Below are 19341 nucleotides of genomic sequence, written 5' to 3' on the forward strand. Positions count from 1 at the left end.
CGGCCATAATTTTACGTGGAATAAATTGAGAAAATCGAGAAAAAACTAGGATCCGTCAATAACGTAAATTCGGCAACTTGTTTTACTCACTGGGCGCTGATGCCAAGTTTGGGGTTTGTACGAAACAACGCTCGGAATGCATACCAAATTTTCATTCAGAGAACTTTTCCGATGCTTATACCCCGTCTTTGTCAAAACCGCGCTTGCCCATTAATTATCTGATGATGTTGGTTTTTCTTTTGAAAGCCAGTGAAAGGCGCTCTTTTTTCTTCCAACATATCCAACAATTTCCAGAAATCACAACCCTTTCCATCATTCTGGGCTCCCGCATAACATGTCCACCAGTATCGGTCTGCCTCACCATGGGTCCTATTCTTCATATCAGGTCGCAGGATAGTTGGAACCCCACATTTGCATCGCGGTATGCTTTGCGGACGGAAATCCGGACGGTAGAAACGAAACGTGATGTTAATTCGGCACGGAGAAGGTTCAGTGGATTCACCAGGGCTCCTGGGAAACGCAGGTCGGAAGATATCGATGGCGTTTTGAGGCGGTATGGAGTGCTTGAATTTCTCTTGGCAAGAGGCATGCATAATGGTAAGCTGGCAATGGAATCAGAGGATTACAATGATAAATTGTATGCTTTCGAACTAACCGAGTTGTGTGACAAGGGTATATTGAAGGTCCTTGCTTTACGATTTTCTCTTTCGTCCGTCGGTATCACTTCACGTAGACTAAAGTTTCTTCGTGTGCCTAGGAAACACGACAATTTGATTCAAATGCAGAATCGTGCAAATTACGACTAACCAAGGCTAAGGGATGCAATGGTGGGATATGGGCCTAGATAGGTGAGGTGATCAGAGTGAAAACCAACACTGTCTTTGGCGCCTTCGTAACAGTTGGAGGCAGCAACGTTGGCTCGCCAAACGGGTTGGTCGTCTTCAACCCACTCCAAATTGAAGGGTTTGCGTTTCTTCATTTCCTCGTTTACGATGTCTTCCACTATTTTGCATGCTTTCTCCATCACTGGAGGAAAGACTGGTGGGGGCTCCGACATCCGTCCATTATACCTAAGTAAATCGTTAGCAACATTATTTTGACGATATGTTCCCGTCAAGATACCAATAACGCGCAGCCTCCTGCCAAGTTTCGTCACCGTCGAGCCCGTCAGTCTTTCGGGCATAAAATGAGGTTCGATGGGGGCTCTCAACTACTCGATCGAAAAGCCACCACTTATTTCTCTTCCACCCTCGAGAGGCGTCGAGCATAGTGTAGAACAACTCACAAGCCAGATCCGAAGGGAGTACCGACGGATGAAGGGTACAAGGTACGTGTTCTGCGACGAGTTGTGGAGTGGTCAACATTAATGGGGGCAGACGGATGATATTTTTCACAGTCGATGGAGGGGCCCGCAACACGGACATGAGATCAGTCACCGGCTTTGAAACTAGGGATTTGGAGGGGGTATTTGATGTCGAAATGGGTGGTTGTACTCTCTTTGAGCTGTGCTCATTGAACCAGGAATCGAGATTAGATCGTTTCCGCTTTGAACCCGAGGCTGGTAGAAGCTTGTTGGCTGCAGCAGTGGCATCGCCATTGCACTGAACGAGCGCATCGAGGATGGCAGCTTGTGGAAAGGATGCGTCTGAATCTTGGAGCAGGCTTGCGACAAGAGCGATTAAAGTTTCTGTATCATTATGGTTGTCCATCGACATCATCATGACAGAACAGAAGCAAGCCTTGCGTTGACTTTGGGCGCCGCTGCTCTCGACGACGTCGTACAAAATGGACCCAGAAAAGGCTGGATTTAAGCTGAATCAGACAACCTACGCGCTGTCAATAGTCAGCAGAGCTGCCATACTTTTTATCGTCACCTGCATAGCCGTAGCCAACTCTCCTTTCTTCAGGTTCAAGATCAGGCCGTATCCAAACACCGTCGTACACCCTCACTGCGAAAGCATCTCTCCAATCAGCCAGGAAGAGTATCAGGTCCGTCAGGCTACGCTAGCTCACACCCTTTACGCGTTAAACGCGTCCGCGTACGTCGCCGAACCTGGGGCAATCACCCAGTACTTTGCCAACTTTTCTACCTCGGATTGGAAATTGTCGGAACGTCCTCTGCTGTTGATTATTAGGCCCATCACCTCTCTTTCAACCACGGACATCCAAGCACAAGTGACCATACTCACTCCAAAGGTATGGATGGCTGACCTGTTTACATGTGGCATAAACTGACTGACCTTCCGCCAGTTCGAATCGACACGAGCACGGGGCCTTCCTGTACCTCGACCCTCTTCCTTCAAGGTGAAATACGTTGAATGGGCGGAAGAAGCCAACCCATATGCTGTTGCGCTATCCGCCTTGTCGATAACGGGTACAATCTACGTAGACGACAGCATTCGGACCTTTATTGTTGATGGCTTAAAGAACGCCTCTACGGGTCCACATTCGGTCCAGTCCGCTCCATTGGAGATCAGGCGTCTACGTGAACGCAAGTCCAAAGCGGAGATAGAGATCCTGAAATGCGCTAACGAAGTACTTGACTACCCTTACGCCTAATGAGGGCATTTTTTAACCACTCTCTCTCGTTTTTGTTTCTATAGGCAACGCTTCTCGCTATTCGGGAAGTCCACAATTCACTCCATGTTGGTATTCGAGAGTCTCAAGCCCGCGACATGATGGCCGCTTCGCTCTCTGCGGCTGGTCTCAAAAGTGGCGGGTGCCTAACTTTGTTTGGCGGTACGTGTCTTCGATGCTCGTTTGTATTTTGAGACCTCTTTTGACCACTTGAACAGAGAATGCCGCTCTTCCGCATGGCAGTGGCACGGACCGTTCACTCTCTGAGAATGAATTTGCCTTGTTTGATTGTACTGCATCATTGCATGGTTATTTTAGCGATGTTACCCGAGTAAGCTATCAATGTCCACAATTCATGTAAGTAATAAATCTGGCTTTAGACGGTAGCCCTCCCAAGCTCGAATATCCTAGATGAGCATCTGGAAGTTTGGTACCACGTACATACTGCCCAAAAAGTTGCCATGCGTGCTGCCAAAGCTGGCGTGGTGACCCACGAAGTCGACGACGCGGCGCGGACATTTTTAAGCGCGGTTGGCTATGGTCGTTTTTTCACCCATCGCCTTGGTCATGGTGGGTTTGCTGATCCGCAGAATCCGTGACATGAAGCTTGATTCTGTTAAAAGGCATCGGGCTCGAAGTCCACGAGCAGCCTTATCTTCACGGGGGGAGCAACGATGTGATCGTAACTGGGCACACATTTTCAAACGAACCCGGGGTTTATATCGAACACAAGGTGTCTAAATTCCCCTCGATATCATTAATTTAATCTGATAATTTATCGGCAGCTTGGTGTCAGATTGGAAGACTGTTTCTTCATCGATGCTGATGGAAACGCCAAATATCTGACAGAGGGTGTTGGCGGCCAGAGCACCACCCCTTGGTTGCCTTAAATAATTACATTGCCATTCCTTTGGACGCACATAATACAGTTTAGCTATACAGGAATCAAACAATGTGGAGACGTGTTTATGGAAAAGTAAAGATTTCCGAAGGACGTTCACAACAAAAGTTTGGAGAGAGGGTTATAGTACTAGACTAGCTAGGCCATAAAATAGATGATTACATACACAACGATTATGAAAATTCCATACTTTGGTGGTAATAAGATGATATAGAAATAGAGACGGAAGCCAGGCGGGAACGAGGAAAGGTATTAGGACAAGCGAGTGGTTGCTCAATAATGAGAGCGCGAAGGGAGAGGCGGAATGGATGGAATGCAGCGATCAGAGCTTAGAGCATCTCCCCAGGAGAAGGGGATGGGAGAGGAATGGCGGCCGGGGACAAAGGACTGACAGCCACAGGGGGGTAGTCTGATGCCTGCCTAAGAAACGGGTTGCGAGTGTGTGTGCGAGAGATGGGAGACGCTGCACGAACCATTAGCTCGAGTAGAAGTAAACAAACGAGAAACGCACATAAAACGCCATATGGAAACCAATGCGCAGAAGTTTCCAGGCGAGGATCGAGAAGATCGTGATCAAAGGAGTTATCGAGGTCCGTCAGTTCAGGGGTGGTAGAAGAACTATTCCGGTTGTGGTGCAAAAACGGCGTGTCTACATCGTCAAAAGGATGGCCTGTCTTTGGCGAGGCATTCTCGAGACGCTGTCGGGCTCTAAAGGTGAATGAACGATCATACTGGAAGGTGGGAAGGCTGGCTGAGCGACAAGAGCGAAGAGTGGGAGACGCCGAGGGGAAGAAGGATGGTCTGAGGATGGATAAAAACTCTTCTAATGCTTCTGTAGTTAGCACAGACCTATAAAAGGTCAGTAGGGAGACGAAAGAAAGGGTGGAATTTAGTTACCGAGGGGAAGCGCGTGGCGACGGATCCTTATCGACGGAAATGTCATCGCAGTCGGCGATCTTGACACGGTCTGAGAGGAATCGTGCATGGGGACGGTGAAAGTGGGTAGCAGCGAGACGGACGGGACGGGGAGCGACGACGACGAGATTATCATTGGAGGACATTGTGGACAACACTGTAGACATGAGTTACAACTCTTGACTAATAAGTACGGGGTAAGTGCTATTTAAATTGATTGGTCATGTTTGATCCCTACAACTTGCCTACAACTTAGACGGTTCCCCAAGACTATATAACCCGTCAAGCTCAACCTTGAACTTGTTGTACGCATCCTTCCGTCGGATCTTCATTGTTGGCGTCAGTGTGTTGTTCTCCACGGTAAAGGGATCGAGGCTCAAATGGAGTCTCTTGACCACCTCGAATCTTTGTAACAAACACATCAGACGAAACATTTATGAATGAAAATAACAAGTGGTGTACCCTTTCAAGCCATTCCGCTGAGCTTCCTTAGTCAATGCCGACAATATGTGTGAGCAGATACGTGCATCTTTGCAGGCCGCTGCTAAGGCTGCTGCATCTTCGGGTGACACTCTCTTGTCCTGAAACGTGGAAACAATGTTGGAGAGGAGTATGGGATCCGGAATGAGCACAGCAACCAGATACGACTGTAGCCCGTCGCCGTGAACAAAGATCTGCGAAACGATGGGATTGCTGCTATAAACGTTCTCAATTTTCTCGAGTGCGACGTATTCTCCTTGAGCAAGTTTCATTATGTTCTGCAGAAGTATCCGGTCGTCATTAAACGGGTTTCCAAAAGGGGGAGGCAAAACTGACTTTGACCCGGTCAATGATTTTGACACGGCCGCGTTGATCAATTTCGGCAACATCACCGGTGTGAACCCAACCTTCCTCATCAACGGTCTCTCTAGTATTCTTTTCGTCTATGAGGATTTAAGACCAGTTGAAAGGTATACATGCATGTTGTATCTTCGACTCACCTTTGTAGTATGTTGAAAAACAGTTTGCACCACGAACACAAAGCTCTCCACGTGGATTAGGCTTGTCGTCCGAGGTATAACCCATAGCTGGGACATCGAGCAGCTTAACCTCATTGACAGGCCCTGGAGGTCCGACGGTCCCACTTGCCGTGGGGTCGTTGGGCCAAGATTTACAACAGGTAGCAGCGTTCTCAGTCATACCATATCTAACCCGGAATTTCATAAAGAGGGTGGAGATGCCATGTGGAAATTAAACTTACCCTTTTAGAAGTCGTTACCTACCCGAATATTAAAAGCAGAGAGATTACGTACCTTCAGCTACCTCGCACGAAAAGGCGATCTTGAGGAAGTCCATGACTTCCGAGCTAATTGGCGCAGAGCCACTGGTGACTAGCTGCACTTGGCCACCAAGAACAGCTTGAATCTAGATAGTGGAATGAGTATGCAAGTTCAAGGATGAAGAGAAATGATCCCACTTTGCGGAAGACTACTCTGTCCCAAAATGCGTGTTTCGACTCTCCAGTCGTGTGCAATCTTTCAAGCTTGGCCTGTAGCGCCTTCTTGAAAATAGTACCCTTTAACCCAGGGGCGCTGCCCCCAACCATGGCCGCCTGATAGACCCTGTTCAGTACACGAGGTACCGAAGGGAAAAAGTTCGGTTTCAAAATTTGTGCATCCTCTAAGAGACGAAGAGGATCTCCAGTAAAATAACCAATCCTTCCTCCGACAGCGATGGTACACAATTCACAAACACGCTGTTAGGTCCATAAGAATTCGTTCAAGAGCAAGAGACTCGCAGTACCTCATATATATGGGCAAGGGGGAGGTATGACAACAAGATGGCATGATCTGGTAATTCCATACCATACAAGTTGGATTGGGTAGCAACTGCTAGGTTCTTGTGAAGTAAAACCACACCTAACAAACTTATTAGTGAATGAGAATAGGAACCGAAAATGAAGTGACCCTTTGGATTGTTGGTTGTACCCTGCATGAAAGCGAATATATTAGCCTTGGCTCATTTGCTTCTCAACGGAAATCACACACCGACGTGTAACAGATTGAAGCGACGGTGTTAGGAGTGGCCGGAATGGGTTGCAAGAGGTTAGCCTTGCCCTCAGCCTCGACTGAAGAGAGTTAGCTAGATGTAATATTGTATAGAGGCAAAGACCTACGCTCTAAAAACTCCTTAAACTTCAAGCCATGTGTTTGACTCCATTCACGGATAAGATTCGCCGCCTCTAAGGGCAACTTGTCAATGCATACGATCATCTTCAGGGTAGATAGCTTGGGTGCAAGTTTCAATATTGTTGAAATGTGCTCCGAAGTAGCGAAAATGATTGAAAGATGAGCATGGTTAATACTGCGGGGTTGATTAGCCTACAATGCAGATGTGGAGCGAGCCAATTACATGTATTCTGGAATGAAGTGTCAGATGCGGATTTCAACAAGAAGTTTGTTTGTGTACCAACGGAATCCTTTCCAAGTGTATCATATAAACTGACTCCAACCTTGTTGTACGTTTGCAGGGCTATATCAATTATCTGCCATTCTGTATAAGGGCTGTGAGCAAGAGGGGGTGGGGTGTACTCAGCGCTCGGACGCACCAGGACGATTGGGCGACCATATTCCAACTGTGTCGTATTCTCCACCCCCTAATTCACCCCTCTGGAACAAAGTATGGATTGCGCTTCCGAGGTACCGACGCCTAAGATCCACCTCGCCGTACGTTAACCAAGTGTAGGCGGGAGCGAACTTGAGGGGATTGGTCGAAATGATGGGACGGTATCCCAAAAAGTCGCGGTCCTTTCCAATTCTCAGACCGTCATTGAAGATCTGGTCAAGAGTTACAAGCGTGTTGGGAGTGTGTTCGTCAATTAAGCCCCAGATAGCTGATACATTCAGTGTTAAGCGAGGCACAGTCTATGGTGAAGCAAAGTAGGTTTTACCGTTGCGATAATGAGCTGTGTTCGTGCGTTAGAAGTGAGGTGGTAACGCTTTTCGGCTGGCATACCTGATTGGCCCGGTCGCTTTGTTCCGGGCACTGGAACTGACTGTTTATCGTACGGCTTGACCTGTGGCCATGGCACAATTTTGTCGGCGATGAGGGGCATTGTTCACTTGGGGGTGGGGAAATGTAGGGGGTGGGATGGTTATGTTGAGGAAAGAGAACAAGACTTTATGACTTTGCCGAGTATGCTTACATGTGAAAATCAGCAATTGATCCCAGTTGTTATCCAGAAAAATAATTACGCAACCACCGTACATGTAGAAAAAATGCGAAGAAAATACCAAGAAAATACGGCAAATGAAGCATCAACGGAAGTGCGCACGCCTTTCAATCCTGTCCCTGTTTATAGCTCCTCTCCACTAACCTCTCAAGAGGTTTGACGATCCGACAAAAAAAAGGGTTGAAATTGAATGTTCAGTTCAAGGTGCAGCGAGCACGATCTACAACAAAGTTCAGCATAAGGTAACGCGGGCTCAACAGAACATTGTTTACTAACACTCATAAACTGTTCATAACTAATTTGAACCCACCCATCGCGATCGGTGTCTATGCTAAGAATCAGAAATCAGTTTAAATTTACCAGAATTATCAAGCCATGATCAATAATGAACGTACCGTTGAAAGGCTTCCGTCAATGACTTAACCGCAACACAAGCCCTCACAAACCGGTCGAACGTTATGCCTGGGGGTGGTCCATATCCGACTGAAGGCTCCGATGCTTGGGCTAAATTAATCCTTCAATCCGAGCAACACTATTGATAAGACGAACCGTATTTGTGTTCAACCAGTGTCAGTAGCGATGGAGCCAAATTGTAGCCAAAACTTCGAAAAGCTTCAGTCAACTCATGACCTTCAATGGATCCTGATCGATCCCGATCAAAGTGCCGAAATACGTTCTGCCAGTCCGATATGTACTTCCACAAACCAGCGAACTCTGCAACCTTGTGTGACCACAGTAATCAAATCGACACATCGATTCTAAACTTGCCTGTATAGTTGATCGTTCCACTACGATCGACATCCTGCCAACAAGATCATCGGAATCGGGTAGTTTAGAGGATCAGAGGCGTAATTACAAACATGCCCATCAACATCTTCACAGTGTCAAGGTCAAATCCTGAGCGAGGTAAACAGTTAGGCTCCCTGAACACATTGAAAGATAATTTGAGCCTTACTCGACCAATTCCCTGCATCGATGATTAGCGATCCAAATGTAGACCAAAACACAACACACACCATTGACAAGCGCTGTTTGAAGCTCATTGACACTGATAGACCCCGAATGATCTGCATCGACGGCGGTAAACCATTGCCACAGCTGTGGGTCTGCACCTGCAGGGGGTCCTTGTGGTGTTTGGTACGCGAATCCCCCTTGATGGTGCGAATGATGAGGGGGACGACTGCCATAGCCAGGAGGTGGAGGTTGATACTGGTGGTTGTGTTGCTGGGTATAGGGGCGGCCTGCGTACATGTTTCTATCGATGGGGTACGAAAGCAAAGCTGCTGCGCGGGTACATCGAGGAGTTTATTGACGGTGGTTATTAGAGGCTCAATGAAGCGGTGGCTGTGCCTTACCGGACCGTGACCTGCTCACTGGTCAAAGCAAGCAAGCAAATTACAGCAGACGTTACTTGACGGTTGGGCGTAATAGATGGCACAATTCGAAAGGCACAAGAACTCGATTTCGACGCTAGAAATATGTTGGGTGTAGGGCATGCATGTACTTTCGTCACCGTAAGGAGCTGTAACTTCAAGCTTTCTCTGCTATTTTTATGGAAATTTTGAAGATATAAACCGACAATGCGACGGCCATCTAGAGCTTCGCCTGTGTTGGATAGCGCGAAGCGATCGTTTGGACAGGAATATGTGGTTGAATGGTGGCCGGTCAAAGCAAGCTGCAGCCAGAGAGGAATTGGTGTGAGAAATTTAAACTCGGCTACTTTATAGGGGCTTCGGTTATCTCAACAGGCCGAGTGTTCTTCTACTCATAACCTCTCATAACTCTCGTCAATGGCTGCTCAGAGATATAAAGCTGTAATATTTGATGTAAGTACGCGCCTGCTCTCTTACGAATTGCGCAGACCGGTCCTACCGTCAACAGATCGGCGGCGTCGTAATGCGTAGTCCGTTCATTGCCATCGCGGCCTATGAGCGAGAGCAGGGCCTACCAGAGAATTACATCAATTGCTCTATGTACGTTCGCTATTTTTTAACAAGTAGGGTAAGAAAGAATAACTAACTCCCCGGTCGAAGTGTTGAACGTGGGTCACAAGGATCATGGCAAAAATTCGAGCGTGGAGAAATAGAATTGTTGCCGTTCTATGAAGCCTTTGGGCGCGACTTGTCGGACACAGTCAACGGAAATAAATGGTATGCATTCGAAGGGGCCTGATTCCTGCCTCCTCAGCACAAATGTTACTCAAGGTACAAGGCGTATTGTGAACGCAAGGGCTTAGGTGGGAGTTGACGAATTTTCCATACCAAGTACCTAACCGATGGAACAGAGTGTCCCAGATTACCTGAGGCGCTTGATGTCAACGGAAGAGAGGTAGGTGGCAATTCGGTCAGGCATTGCCTATGGGTGACGATTGCGTCAGTTGTTCGGGGCGATGATGCGTGAAGCCGGAAAGTACGATCCACACATTCGGGAAGCAATCGTCCGCATTCGAGGTAATTGTTGCCATTCAAATTAACCCAGGATTAACGCGGTGTAGCGGCGAGAAAGCACAAAGTAATTGCTTTGACAAACAATTTCTCAAGAATCAACGTACCTCAATCGGAGCTTGAGTTTCTCGGTTGGAGTGACGGCGCCACGCCCTCCCACCTCCGCGAACTGTTTGATGATTTCTGCGATAGTAGTGCTCTTGGAACGAGGTCAGTAGCCACATCCAGACATATCCAGCACGGCGTCTGACAACACTGTAGGAAACCAGAGGCCGAGTTCTACTTGCTCGCCTGTGCTCGAAATCAAATAAAGCCCAGTGAAGCGATTTTTTTGGATGACATAGGAATGCAAGCAAACTTTCCTCATTAAAACGCCGCATGCTAATGCCGCATCTAGAAACCTAAAGGCAGCTAAAAAGCTAGGAATGGACACTATTCGTGAGTAGGCCATGTGGAATAGCCGTTGAGAAATACTCATTCTTGACCACGGATGTACCCATTGGAGGAACATTTTCGATTGTTAAGGAGCTCGAGGCAAAAATTGGGATCGACCTGACCAGCAAAACAGTAGACGCAAAGCTTTAGTGGAGTAGCAAGGACCAAAACCACTTCCAAATAACAAGACCTGACCTAGCGGTCATGTATATGTCATGGATGTTTTATTGTGGATTATTCCTATGTGTCGACCAATTCTATGTCAACGGGTAATTTAAAAGGGTTTATCACAGGCAGGCGTTTTGTCCTCGTAATATGAACCGAGCTTGAAAGCAGGGTGTGAGATGCGACGTTGCCGGATGCTTAGCGGGACTCACCACGGGCACCTTCACGAGGACTTCACGCTTAACAAGAGGAGTAACGGATAGAAGCTGTGAACGCGGTGAGAAAGAGTGATCAACATCGCGATGAGAACATACCAATAGGGCAGCCGTTCCAGCACCAACACCCCATACTCCAAGGCTCGTCGCCCACCGTCTGGACACCTAAAAGACAGCTGGAGGTGAGTGAAATGGGCGAATTAGGTTAAAACTGACGGTCAAGGTGGCGTTGAGGGGGGATTGTGGTTGATACGCAAGACGGGCCATAGTGTAGATGGAGGTTGGAGAGCACAGACGGGGAACGGCGGAAAATGCATCCGGCGAATGCCGATTCACTAACACTGCCACCAACAACGGTATCTAATACTGGTCCAAACTTGTCCCGTATCGACAACTTTCTCGACATGGCCAATCCCCGTCAGCGACGTAAGACCCGTTCGTCAACTCACAAGGCCGTTTCACATTCCCGACACGCAAAACGAAATCTCAAAAAGATGCCTCGTAAGCAATGGCTAAATCGGTACCTTGTGCTGATCTCGAGTATTTTATCTAAGCCATCCGTGGTCCCAAAGCGCTACAGGAAGCTTGGGACAAGAAGAAAACCGTGAAGCAAAAGTGCGTCAGTGGGAAGCCTTTTTTTACACGTGGCATTCAGGACGTTGACACAGGCGATGGAATATCCATCACCTTTCCGACTTTACTTGTTTGGTTTCCGAGTTGTGCCCTCACATATACTAAATTCTATCATTAGTTATACCGCGCTTGGATTAATCCATAGCACAAACCCTTCGGCGTCTGGAGGCAACGAGCAACCATCAACGCACCGTATCATTGAAATCCCCGCCGAGATACCCTCCGCGTCAACGACAGTCGACCGAACTATCCCGGTTGGCTTTGGAAAAATTATTCGTGACGAAGCCGGAAACGTTTTACATGTAGAGCTCAACGACACGGAAGAAGAAAGCGCCGCGACCGTCGCGAACTCTACCGAGATGAAAAACATTCAAATAGATAATGACATTACGACACGGTGGGTAACAGATCTCGGGGGTCATCCAAAGGACATCGCCGTCAGTGAAAAAGGTGGTCAATTGCTGGAGAGTGAGTCTATCAATAATTTTGAACACTGCTTTCTTTTCGCACATGGCCATCGTGGGCATTGCGTTTTTTTATCTGTTTCATCAGCTCTTATAACGTGATGTTGTGGGCGAACATATTCATGTGTGTCACGCATCAGTCATGACACCTTTTCGAGTCTTATCATTCCACTTCCATTATGACAGGGAGAATCTCTACCCTCGAGGAGTTCCCTTGCATAAGGGTTTATAAAATTGACATCATATTCGACATCATTTTCCCTTTCGAAGCCTTGGCGATGTCCAACAGTGCTGACAACTTGCATGTTTCGAAGCCCTAGAATCACTCTCCTGTATAAAGCATATGGGATCTGCGACGTTGTCCGTACCGCTCTCTGGCGCTGGGCCTCGACACGCTGCTGCTGGAGAAGTTGCTTATCTGCAGCGGCTGGTGAAGAAGTACGGAAACGACGTGGAAAGGATGGCGATAGATCGGAAACTGAATCCAGATCAGCGAACCGCAGGGCAGCTGAAAAGGGCTCTAAGAAACTCTGGGTTGCAAATCAGCAGTTGACATGGTGCGTGCACGTTTACGTTAGACGAATAAATGAGTATAGGGAATATTAACGTGTATGGATGCATTCTATAGTTGAACTACAGGTTGCCCTTTGTCTTGAAGTCGAAGACACAGAAAAACTGAGGAGAATGGGGATTGAGATACAAGATCTGAAGGCTGCCATGGAGTGTGGGAAGAGAAGGATGGAGTTGATGTTTCCAAATTGGATTCAATTACGATGTTTGAATTTATATGTTTAAAGTGTAGGGTAAGTTGTGAGAGAGGACAGATAAGGTTCAAGATGTCGACATGTCCGTTTGTGAGCCAGGTTGCTGGGTAGGGAAGACCAAAAGGGAAAAGGAAAAGGAAGGGTTGATGGAATGGAATCAGGGTGAGGCGATGAGGTGAGGAGGGAGTGGTGAGTGTGCACGCAAGGGAATGGGTATGGTATGCAGCAGTAGCAAAAAAGAAGACGAAGGAAAAGTGGTGATAACCTGGTCTGGTGGAGAGATATTACTTTCGGAGGATAGTTTCTATTCTTGGCTATGCTTCCAATTGTAAATGAATTGCCACCGGCGCCGGCGACTTATCCGTTCAAAGTCATATTTGCCAACTATTTGCGGTTACCAGCTAAGTATGCACTGTATGTATGTCACCAGATCTCTACCTCAACTGCCAGATCCGCTCCTGTCGTGCTTTTCATCCATTCAACCTTGATGCAACATATAAAACATTTCCCCCACTTCCACTCTTTCACCCCACGTCATGCCTGCCCGTCCCTCCTCTTCCTCCTCCGCCACTAATTCTCGCAATGCCGCCGCTCCTTACTCTCGTCGCCCCTCCAGCCAGCCAAAGTCCTCTCGTCAGCAGTTCTCAGCCTGCGGCGCTTGTCGCATGAGAAGGTGTCTCCAGCTCACCCTATGAAATACTGACGTTATAACATTCATTTCTTAGAGTTCGCTGTGATCTTAAAGACCTATCCATCGCCTCTGCAAGCGCAGTCCCCACATGTTCAAATTGCAAAGAGCGAGGGATTAAATGTGTGTGCGTAGCATTTTATCGAATCCGTTCGTTTGTCGCATATTGATCAAATCCTTTCAGTGACGAATTTGCTGATGTCAAGGCCGTCAAATTGCTGCGCCGTGGCCGGCGGTTGCAACAAGTCGAGTATGTAAAGCTCTCTTGAATATTTCATATTTTCATGTTTTCAGAGCGATATATGGCAAATCGGCCGATCAAGAGGGCGATACTTTGTCCTCCCCCTCCCCTCCTTCTGGCCGCTCCACTAGAATTCCCTCTCTTCAAGTTGATTTCTTTGTCTCCCCCTTTTGGCGTTGGTTAATGGTGCAGCGTTAGTTTAATTCAGACGTTGTGCACCGGCCGCATTTCTTACTTCGATTTACTGATAGGACCAATACTTGATTCCGCTGGGTTTTCGGCGAGATTCCTCGCACATACCAGAGGAACTCAGCCTCTTGGTACGGAAGGCGGATTGATTGCTATGCTCCTTGTGGTGTGGGCTGCGTCTTTTGGTTTGAACGAGCGTGGCCTTCCCGAGAATAATGACAGAGAACACGACTTGGTCTCCACATCATCAGATCCTTCCAACGGAAACCAACATGAGGACATATCAACTGCAAGAGCCAAGAATGTTTCTTTCTCACTTCCCCAACGGAAGTGGAAAGAGAGGACCGAAGCAATGCTTCGAGAAGTTTTAGAGCTTATCGATTTTCATGGAGTCTTGAGAAGACCCACACTGGACGGCGTTCGCGTTCTTCTGCTATTGCTGCCTTTAATGGAAGGTAAATATATCTCATCCTAACCCATCGACGTTGGATGTTCAAAGTCAATCATTTCAGATGCACTGCCTCTCGAGCGACTCGCAATTTATGAGGCGACGCTCTCACAGGTTCAAGCAATTTGTACACTATCACCACCATCGTCCTCCAACCAGACCTCTTCAAGCGTCTTCGATGAAGCCGCAGTACGGGCGAGGATTTTCTGGTATGCGTATACTCAAGAAGGTCTTTTAACTGGCATGCGAGGCGGACGCTTCGTTCTGTAGGTGTATCTTGTCTTTCAGAACGCTCCATAACTAACGCTATCATTTAGAAATAACGAGGACCTCGAATGCTTTCAGCGAACCTTACCATCCCTGAATTCAAGTGTGCATACGCCAAATTCACCGTCGGATGGAGATGTCATGTCGACATACCACCTCCTCTCATCCCATGAATTCAGTCATCCTTCCCCGAGGTCATATATACGGCTCATGAACGGCTCGTCGATGCCCCTTCATCTCAGCGATATCTGTAGGCGCATTCATATGGCTCTCACTGGCATAAAGGCAGCCCGCCGGGCTGAAGAACACGGTCTAATTGATGCTCAAGGAATGCACGAGATTTGGAGGGACCTGGATCACTGTTGGCGCGAGTTTGAAGCAATTCGAAGGGGCAGTCAATTCAGCGACTACGATATTGTGCACAAGGATCAGTATGCTAGTGGTTGGCAGGTAAGGGAGCTAACTTCTCGCCTCGTCATTCATTCATTGACATGAATGTATTTTAGATCTTCATTTTTGAATGCCGTGAGTTTGCTCTGCTCGTAGAAAGAATTGGGAGGATATTAATCATTCCATCCACTAGACAATGTTATTCGGGAATCATTGAAGCAATACATGTCGACCATTCCTCAAGAGATGGATTCTCATTCCCGCCCTTCCTCTCATTCCTCCAACCTGTCTCCGTACCTATCGCCACATTACTTGCACGCAACCGCGACTCGGAAATGTATGACTTTACTTCCGTCTGTTGTCCGCATTATTCATCATCACACATCGCACGAACGAGAACAAGGAGAGTGCGGACTTTTCTCCTGGGACACTGGACTCGTTAGAGATGGCTGTTTTTTCGCTGCCTACCTAGCCGTCTCCCACCCAGGAGGATTTTTGGACGTTGACGACCGAGAGCACAGGAAAGAAATTGACGGACCCATCTCCGACATGACGTCGGAAGAGGCCGTTTCAATCTGTCTTACGGCTCTGTCCCGTATGCGCTGGGCTTTTTCCAAGAGCGAGGAGCGAGAGGAAACTATCCGTATGATGTGGGAAAACAAGCAAGATGGTAGGCAAGCCCAATCATCGGGTCACCGCAACTTGGGCTGCGACTCCCGTCGTGGCTACCTCCATCCCTCTGCAGCATCTAACTCCCAGCACATTGATTTGCCCCCGCGACCTCAGACTATGTCTGGACTTTCTACCCACACTGATCGACCAACGCTTTCGTCGTTCAGTCATAACCCCCAGCACATTGATTTACCTTCGCGGCCTCAGACTATGTCCGCACTTTTCACCTGCACTGATCGACCAACGCTTCCGTCACTGGATCATTTTGCGGCTCAGCGACGGGTGGAATCAGCTCCGACCACGGCTTGTAGCGTGGATGGCCGTGGAGCGAACGGATGGCCCCACTACACACCTCCTGGAACCGGGACTTCAATCGCTACTAGCGCTGGCACAAGCTTCAGCGCCAGGGATGAGTCGTCAGCGTTCCCAAGCTTAGGGACGTACAAACTTCAACCGGATGACGCATTTTACAATGATATGGATCAGTTTAGCTTCCATGCACCGCTCACCGGTCCCATGGTCGGAGAGCCCGCTCCTTTCACCAATCTTCCGAACTTCAATCATCGCGGCCCCACACCCGACTCTCATCATCTCGGGGTCACAGAACCGTCGAGCTTCATCAACTCGAATGTTTTTCCGCCGGCCTCAATCCATCCCGACTTTAATTCTTGCCCGCAGTTTGGCGATGACTGTGGCAGTGGACCCTATCATTAATTGTCTTCACCCCCTGGAACTGATTCCATGTTTTTATGAGTTAAACAACATCTTCTTACATTGCATTTTTTCTCCTGACAAAATGCCTATACCGAAATCTCTTATACCATGCTGCCTTCAAGATTCTCCTCATTTAAGTACAACCCCACTTGTATTGCATTAAATAATCCTGCATACTTCCTACTTCAGTCTAATCAAAACGTGGCTCGTTCCAATTCTCGAATTCTTTTGGCCAGTTTTTGGCGCAATTTTGGCGTGCTTTGCACCCCATGCTTAGAAAGTTCAATACTTATTACTGGACATACAGGGGAGTGTTTTCCCGCGGCAATTCCACCAATGTGCCCTTTGAAGATCCTCTTCGTTACTGAATTTTCGAATTCACTCCAGAGTTCACTCCCATAATTTGTGAAGATGTCACGACCCCAATAAGTCGATCAAATGATTTAAAGTGTGGCAAGTGCTGCGTAGTTGGCGCTTTCACAACGCTCTCTCGTACTGCGACACAGAGCTATTGAACGTCGAGTTTCCAAACCTTTGGAGCCTGAAGATGTTCAGTAAGTTGTGATTTTTTTGTAGTATCCAATCTGACCCGATTGCGAACAGTTTGCCTTCCCATACTCTGTAAGGTGTCATTGACTACGAATTGAATGATGTTTTAATGGCTTCTACCAGTCGGCTGTCAGACAAAAGTGAAGCCTGAGGGTGAACAAGGGTTATGGCAATGCCCTCGTTGTCACAACGGTACGCAGCTATAACAAGCCTGTACTTCAGCTCACACGAACGTTTCGCAGCCTCCGTTATTTCTGCGAAAACCACTACTTGGTTTGAGCTATTTTTCATACCTCTGGTTCCATTCTCAAGCAAGCACGTCTGGATGTGCACCATCTGCCAGTGGAGTGCTCCGAACACGAGGTCAGCTTGCCTATTTCTTGCACCACTTAGTTATTTAAAATGCGCAGTCGTGGCAATGGTGGTCCCTTGGGTGGTCCTCAGGCGTCCACGAGTTCACCTCATCAAGCGGGCTATCAGCCCAGTTATGTCAATGTCAAACCTTGAGTAGGCTATGTAATAATAAATATGTAAAATAAAATTGCCACGTGCACATAAGCAGTGTTGACGCAGCCTCTCTCTGTCTGCCAAGTTGCTGTTCCCTACACACTTCTGCACAAGTCATTTAACTTTATCCTCAGACTCTCTACTCCTTACAATGCATACAAGCGAATACGACTTTCTTTTCAAGCTCCTCCTCATCGGTGACTCTGGTGTCGGCAAGGTCAGTCCAGTTCCCAGTTGTACCAGCTCTACCGTGACGAGTTTTGTCTTGTTCGCAGTCCTGCCTGCTTCTGCGTTTCGCAGACGATACATACACCGAGAGCTATATTAGTACCATTGGCGTTGACTTCAAGATTCGTACAATTGAGTTGGAGGGCAAGACAGTGAAGCTTCAAATTGTCAGTAATCGCTTTGGCCACCTATGCTGCTCCCCATCCCTATCCTTTTCTGAATCCACCGTGGTTACTAACTGTACTTTTTTGTGTCTTGTAGTGGGATACAGCAGGTAAGAAAGTCGTTGCTGTTGTTGGCCAAAACTTATGCCTCTTGTAGGACAGGAGCGGTTCCGTACCATCACTTCGTCTTACTATCGTGGGGCGCATGGCATCATTGTCGTTTATGACGTTACTGACAATGGTACGCCTTTCATTTGCACCATTTCGGGAGGTCTAAAGTTGAAGTGGTTTCGTAGAGAGTTTCACACACGTGAAACAATGGCTCCAAGAAATTGACAGATATGCATCAGAGGGTGTCAACAAGCTGCTCGTTGGTAACAAATCGGATCTCACGAGCAAGAAAGTTGTAGAATACAGTGTTGCAAAGGTTCTTTGCCACTTTCAAGTCATCACGCCGAGGTCACTAATATCTTTGCTAGGAATTCGCCGACCAATTAAATATCCCATTCCTCGAGACGTCCGCCAAGAATGCAACGAATGTCGAGCAAGCTTTCCTGACGATGGCCAAGCAGATTAAAGATCGGTACGTGTTTTTTTTTTTGGCAAGTGCCAAGTCACTGAGTAATATCCTTTTTTCTCTCAGAATGGGGTCTAGCTCAACGCCATCGGGAGCTGCTAAATCCTCGACTGTGACACCCGGACAGACCGTTCAATCCCAGCAGTCGGGAAGCTGCTGCTAATTGGTTCGGCACGTCAGTGTCTCTAGCTTTATCCTTCATTATCGGTTTGAGAGCATGACCGACGGAAGTGTCTTTACATATATTGCCTCCACGTATACACCACTTGCTACTTTTGTGGACTTTTCCGCCTTCAATCTACATGTTTCTTTAGTTTCCCTTGTCAAGGATGTCAATTTTATTATTGAGGGAGTGGTTATGTATGTGTTTTGATTTTCGGTGTTTGGCGTCGTTAAGCGTTGGCTTGAACGTATACCTCTCTCTGACGTTGCATTGACAATGCTCAGCCACTTGCGCAACGCTCTACCGTCGCAGTCCTTGCCACGATACGTTAGGTCGTTAACCCAAGCGACTTTGGCTCAACCTGTCCAATACCCATATTTCATACCACGCAACACCAACGGTAACCTTCCCGTCTATACAGATATTCGGAACGGTGGCACACGCTTCCTTGTCACGATACGCAACGTGGATGGCAAAGCCGACGTAAGTCAAGCAATGGCGAAGTTCCAGTGTTGTTACTGATCACTCGAAAACTTGTGCATAGCTCTTGGCAAAAGATCTGGCCGACTCATTGTTCGAGAATGGATCTCGGGAAGCCTCGAAACTAAAAATCGAGATTACGCGGTCGAGAAACCTGGTTATATCTGGGGGTCGGTGGAAGAATCAAGTTGTAGAATGGCTAATGGGGAAGGGATTTTAGACAGATGGTGAATAAAATCGTTCCCAAAGTCATGTCCTAAGGTTAGGTTTACAAACGGGCATCCGCAATAGCAAGATTTTTTCAGATATCTTTCTGTTCATTTTCTTCTTGCCTTCGCCC

At 47.6% G+C, this 19341-nt stretch overlaps 12 protein-coding genes across 12 annotated transcripts; 7 read left to right on the forward strand and 5 right to left on the reverse strand.

Moving 5' to 3' along the window:
- Positions 1-191: 191 nt before the first annotated feature.
- On the reverse strand, positions 192-1424 carry LACBIDRAFT_232887 (uncharacterized protein; the record flags this gene model as incomplete). Its single annotated transcript, XM_001878589.1, has 4 exons — positions 192-602; positions 656-753; positions 808-1070; positions 1123-1424. 4 exons carry the CDS (start codon positions 1422-1424, stop codon positions 192-194), a joined length of 1074 nt encoding a protein of 357 aa, XP_001878624.1.
- Positions 1425-1785: 361 nt separating this feature from the next.
- On the forward strand, positions 1786-3467 carry LACBIDRAFT_325016 (uncharacterized protein; the record flags this gene model as incomplete). The annotated part of the gene is made up of 7 exons (XM_001878247.1): positions 1786-2196; positions 2251-2535; positions 2604-2739; positions 2796-2908; positions 2958-3147; positions 3201-3310; positions 3363-3467. The coding sequence occupies 7 exons, from the start codon at positions 1786-1788 to the stop codon at positions 3465-3467; spliced, it is 1350 nt and encodes a 449-aa protein (XP_001878282.1).
- Positions 3468-3807: 340 nt separating this feature from the next.
- LACBIDRAFT_316045 (uncharacterized protein) lies at positions 3808-4539 on the reverse strand (the record flags this gene model as incomplete). Its single annotated transcript, XM_001878590.1, has 3 exons — positions 3808-3941; positions 3990-4327; positions 4376-4539. 3 exons carry the CDS (start codon positions 4537-4539, stop codon positions 3808-3810), a joined length of 636 nt encoding a protein of 211 aa, XP_001878625.1.
- A 1-nt stretch (position 4540) lies between these two features.
- LACBIDRAFT_189537 (uncharacterized protein) lies at positions 4541-7487 on the reverse strand (the record flags this gene model as incomplete). Its single annotated transcript, XM_001878591.1, has 15 exons — positions 4541-4798; positions 4856-5151; positions 5210-5316; positions 5374-5579; positions 5682-5797; positions 5850-6128; positions 6176-6291; positions 6340-6361; positions 6421-6500; positions 6549-6736; positions 6785-6791; positions 6842-6917; positions 7009-7265; positions 7323-7337; positions 7388-7487. The coding sequence occupies 15 exons, from the start codon at positions 7485-7487 to the stop codon at positions 4639-4641; spliced, it is 2025 nt and encodes a 674-aa protein (XP_001878626.1). The 3' UTR covers positions 4541-4638.
- Positions 7488-7585: 98 nt separating this feature from the next.
- LACBIDRAFT_316048 (uncharacterized protein) lies at positions 7586-8868 on the reverse strand. The gene is made up of 8 exons (XM_001878592.1): positions 8621-8868; positions 8560-8571; positions 8461-8501; positions 8373-8406; positions 8154-8318; positions 8000-8108; positions 7881-7935; positions 7586-7824 (listed from the first exon to the last, which is right to left on the reverse strand). The coding sequence occupies exons 1-8, from the start codon at positions 8853-8855 to the stop codon at positions 7804-7806; spliced, it is 672 nt and encodes a 223-aa protein (XP_001878627.1). The 5' UTR covers positions 8856-8868; the 3' UTR covers positions 7586-7803.
- Positions 8869-9394: 526 nt separating this feature from the next.
- On the forward strand, positions 9395-10494 carry LACBIDRAFT_316049 (uncharacterized protein; the record flags this gene model as incomplete). The annotated part of the gene is made up of 9 exons (XM_001878248.1): positions 9395-9430; positions 9486-9577; positions 9638-9754; positions 9809-9840; positions 9889-9932; positions 9982-10054; positions 10099-10258; positions 10310-10396; positions 10446-10494. The coding sequence occupies 9 exons, from the start codon at positions 9395-9397 to the stop codon at positions 10492-10494; spliced, it is 690 nt and encodes a 229-aa protein (XP_001878283.1).
- A 198-nt stretch (positions 10495-10692) lies between these two features.
- On the reverse strand, positions 10693-11140 carry LACBIDRAFT_316050 (uncharacterized protein). The gene is made up of 4 exons (XM_001878593.1): positions 11080-11140; positions 10963-11028; positions 10861-10914; positions 10693-10808 (listed from the first exon to the last, which is right to left on the reverse strand). The coding sequence occupies exons 1-4, from the start codon at positions 11128-11130 to the stop codon at positions 10758-10760; spliced, it is 222 nt and encodes a 73-aa protein (XP_001878628.1). The 5' UTR covers positions 11131-11140; the 3' UTR covers positions 10693-10757.
- Positions 11141-11254: 114 nt separating this feature from the next.
- Positions 11255-12745, forward strand: LACBIDRAFT_192580 (uncharacterized protein). Its single transcript, XM_001878249.1, has 5 exons — positions 11255-11364; positions 11418-11478; positions 11615-11964; positions 12275-12517; positions 12589-12745. Exons 1-4 carry the CDS (start codon positions 11268-11270, stop codon positions 12511-12513), a joined length of 747 nt encoding a protein of 248 aa, XP_001878284.1. The 5' UTR covers positions 11255-11267; the 3' UTR covers positions 12514-12517; positions 12589-12745.
- A 515-nt stretch (positions 12746-13260) lies between these two features.
- Positions 13261-16509, forward strand: LACBIDRAFT_293478 (uncharacterized protein; the record flags this gene model as incomplete). Its single annotated transcript, XM_001878250.1, has 9 exons — positions 13261-13397; positions 13450-13539; positions 13597-13662; positions 13707-13846; positions 13905-14297; positions 14355-14556; positions 14608-15007; positions 15064-15082; positions 15141-16509. The coding sequence occupies 9 exons, from the start codon at positions 13261-13263 to the stop codon at positions 16331-16333; spliced, it is 2640 nt and encodes an 879-aa protein (XP_001878285.1). The 3' UTR covers positions 16334-16509.
- A 315-nt stretch (positions 16510-16824) lies between these two features.
- On the forward strand, positions 16825-17438 carry LACBIDRAFT_293479 (uncharacterized protein). Its single transcript, XM_001878251.1, has 5 exons — positions 16825-16887; positions 16937-16954; positions 17006-17074; positions 17125-17245; positions 17293-17438. The coding sequence occupies exons 1-5, from the start codon at positions 16881-16883 to the stop codon at positions 17387-17389; spliced, it is 312 nt and encodes a 103-aa protein (XP_001878286.1). The 5' UTR covers positions 16825-16880; the 3' UTR covers positions 17390-17438.
- Positions 17439-17540: 102 nt separating this feature from the next.
- Positions 17541-18735, forward strand: LACBIDRAFT_183731 (uncharacterized protein; the record flags this gene model as incomplete). Its single annotated transcript, XM_001878252.1, has 7 exons — positions 17541-17606; positions 17665-17784; positions 17879-17891; positions 17939-18022; positions 18078-18208; positions 18261-18364; positions 18425-18735. 7 exons carry the CDS (start codon positions 17541-17543, stop codon positions 18519-18521), a joined length of 615 nt encoding a protein of 204 aa, XP_001878287.1. The 3' UTR covers positions 18522-18735.
- Positions 18736-18763: 28 nt separating this feature from the next.
- On the forward strand, positions 18764-19249 carry LACBIDRAFT_316055 (uncharacterized protein). Its single transcript, XM_001878253.1, has 2 exons — positions 18764-19004; positions 19066-19249. Exons 1-2 carry the CDS (start codon positions 18798-18800, stop codon positions 19219-19221), a joined length of 363 nt encoding a protein of 120 aa, XP_001878288.1. The 5' UTR covers positions 18764-18797; the 3' UTR covers positions 19222-19249.
- Positions 19250-19341: the final 92 nt, after the last annotated feature.

The sequence above is a fragment of the Laccaria bicolor genome, genomic scaffold (genome assembly GCF_000143565.1).
Source record: "Laccaria bicolor S238N-H82 LACBIscaffold_6 genomic scaffold, whole genome shotgun sequence".
Taxonomy (NCBI): Eukaryota; Fungi; Basidiomycota; class Agaricomycetes; order Agaricales; family Hydnangiaceae; genus Laccaria; species Laccaria bicolor.

Bases quoted from the DNA above. Each gene is read 5' to 3' on its own strand.
- LACBIDRAFT_192580 (XM_001878249.1), top strand. From the start codon at position 11,268: ATGGCCAATCCCCGTCAGCGACGTAAGACCCGTTCGTCAACTCACAAG. The intron at 11,365-11,417 runs GTAAGCAATGGC...ATTTTATCTAAG, and splicing joins AAATCTCAAAAAGATGCCTC to CCATCCGTGGTCCCAAAGCG. The intron at 11,479-11,614 runs GTGCGTCAGTGG...TTCTATCATTAG, and splicing joins AAGAAAACCGTGAAGCAAAA to TTATACCGCGCTTGGATTAA.
- LACBIDRAFT_293479 (XM_001878251.1), top strand. The intron at 17,075-17,124 runs GTACGCAGCTAT...AACGTTTCGCAG, and splicing joins ATGCCCTCGTTGTCACAACG to CCTCCGTTATTTCTGCGAAA. The intron at 17,246-17,292 runs GTCAGCTTGCCT...TAAAATGCGCAG, and splicing joins TGGAGTGCTCCGAACACGAG to TCGTGGCAATGGTGGTCCCT.
- LACBIDRAFT_316055 (XM_001878253.1), top strand. From the start codon at position 18,798: ATGCTCAGCCACTTGCGCAACGCTCTACCGTCGCAGTCCTTGCCACGA. The intron at 19,005-19,065 runs GTAAGTCAAGCA...ACTTGTGCATAG, and splicing joins ACGTGGATGGCAAAGCCGAC to CTCTTGGCAAAAGATCTGGC.
- LACBIDRAFT_316050 (XM_001878593.1), bottom strand. From the start codon at position 11,130: ATGGCCCGTCTTGCGTATCAACCACAATCCCCCCTCAACGCCACCTTG. The intron at 11,029-11,079 runs GTCAGTTTTAAC...GCTGTCTTTTAG, and splicing joins CCCTCAACGCCACCTTGACC to GTGTCCAGACGGTGGGCGAC. The intron at 10,915-10,962 runs GTATGTTCTCAT...CCGCGTTCACAG, and splicing joins CTGGAACGGCTGCCCTATTG to CTTCTATCCGTTACTCCTCT.
- LACBIDRAFT_316048 (XM_001878592.1), bottom strand. From the start codon at position 8,855: ATGTACGCAGGCCGCCCCTATACCCAGCAACACAACCACCAGTATCAA. The intron at 8,109-8,153 runs GTTCGTCTTATC...GGATTAATTTAG, and splicing joins ACTGGTTGAACACAAATACG to CCCAAGCATCGGAGCCTTCA. The intron at 7,825-7,880 runs GTTAGTAAACAA...ACTTTGTTGTAG, and splicing joins GTTATGAACAGTTTATGAGT to ATCGTGCTCGCTGCACCTTG.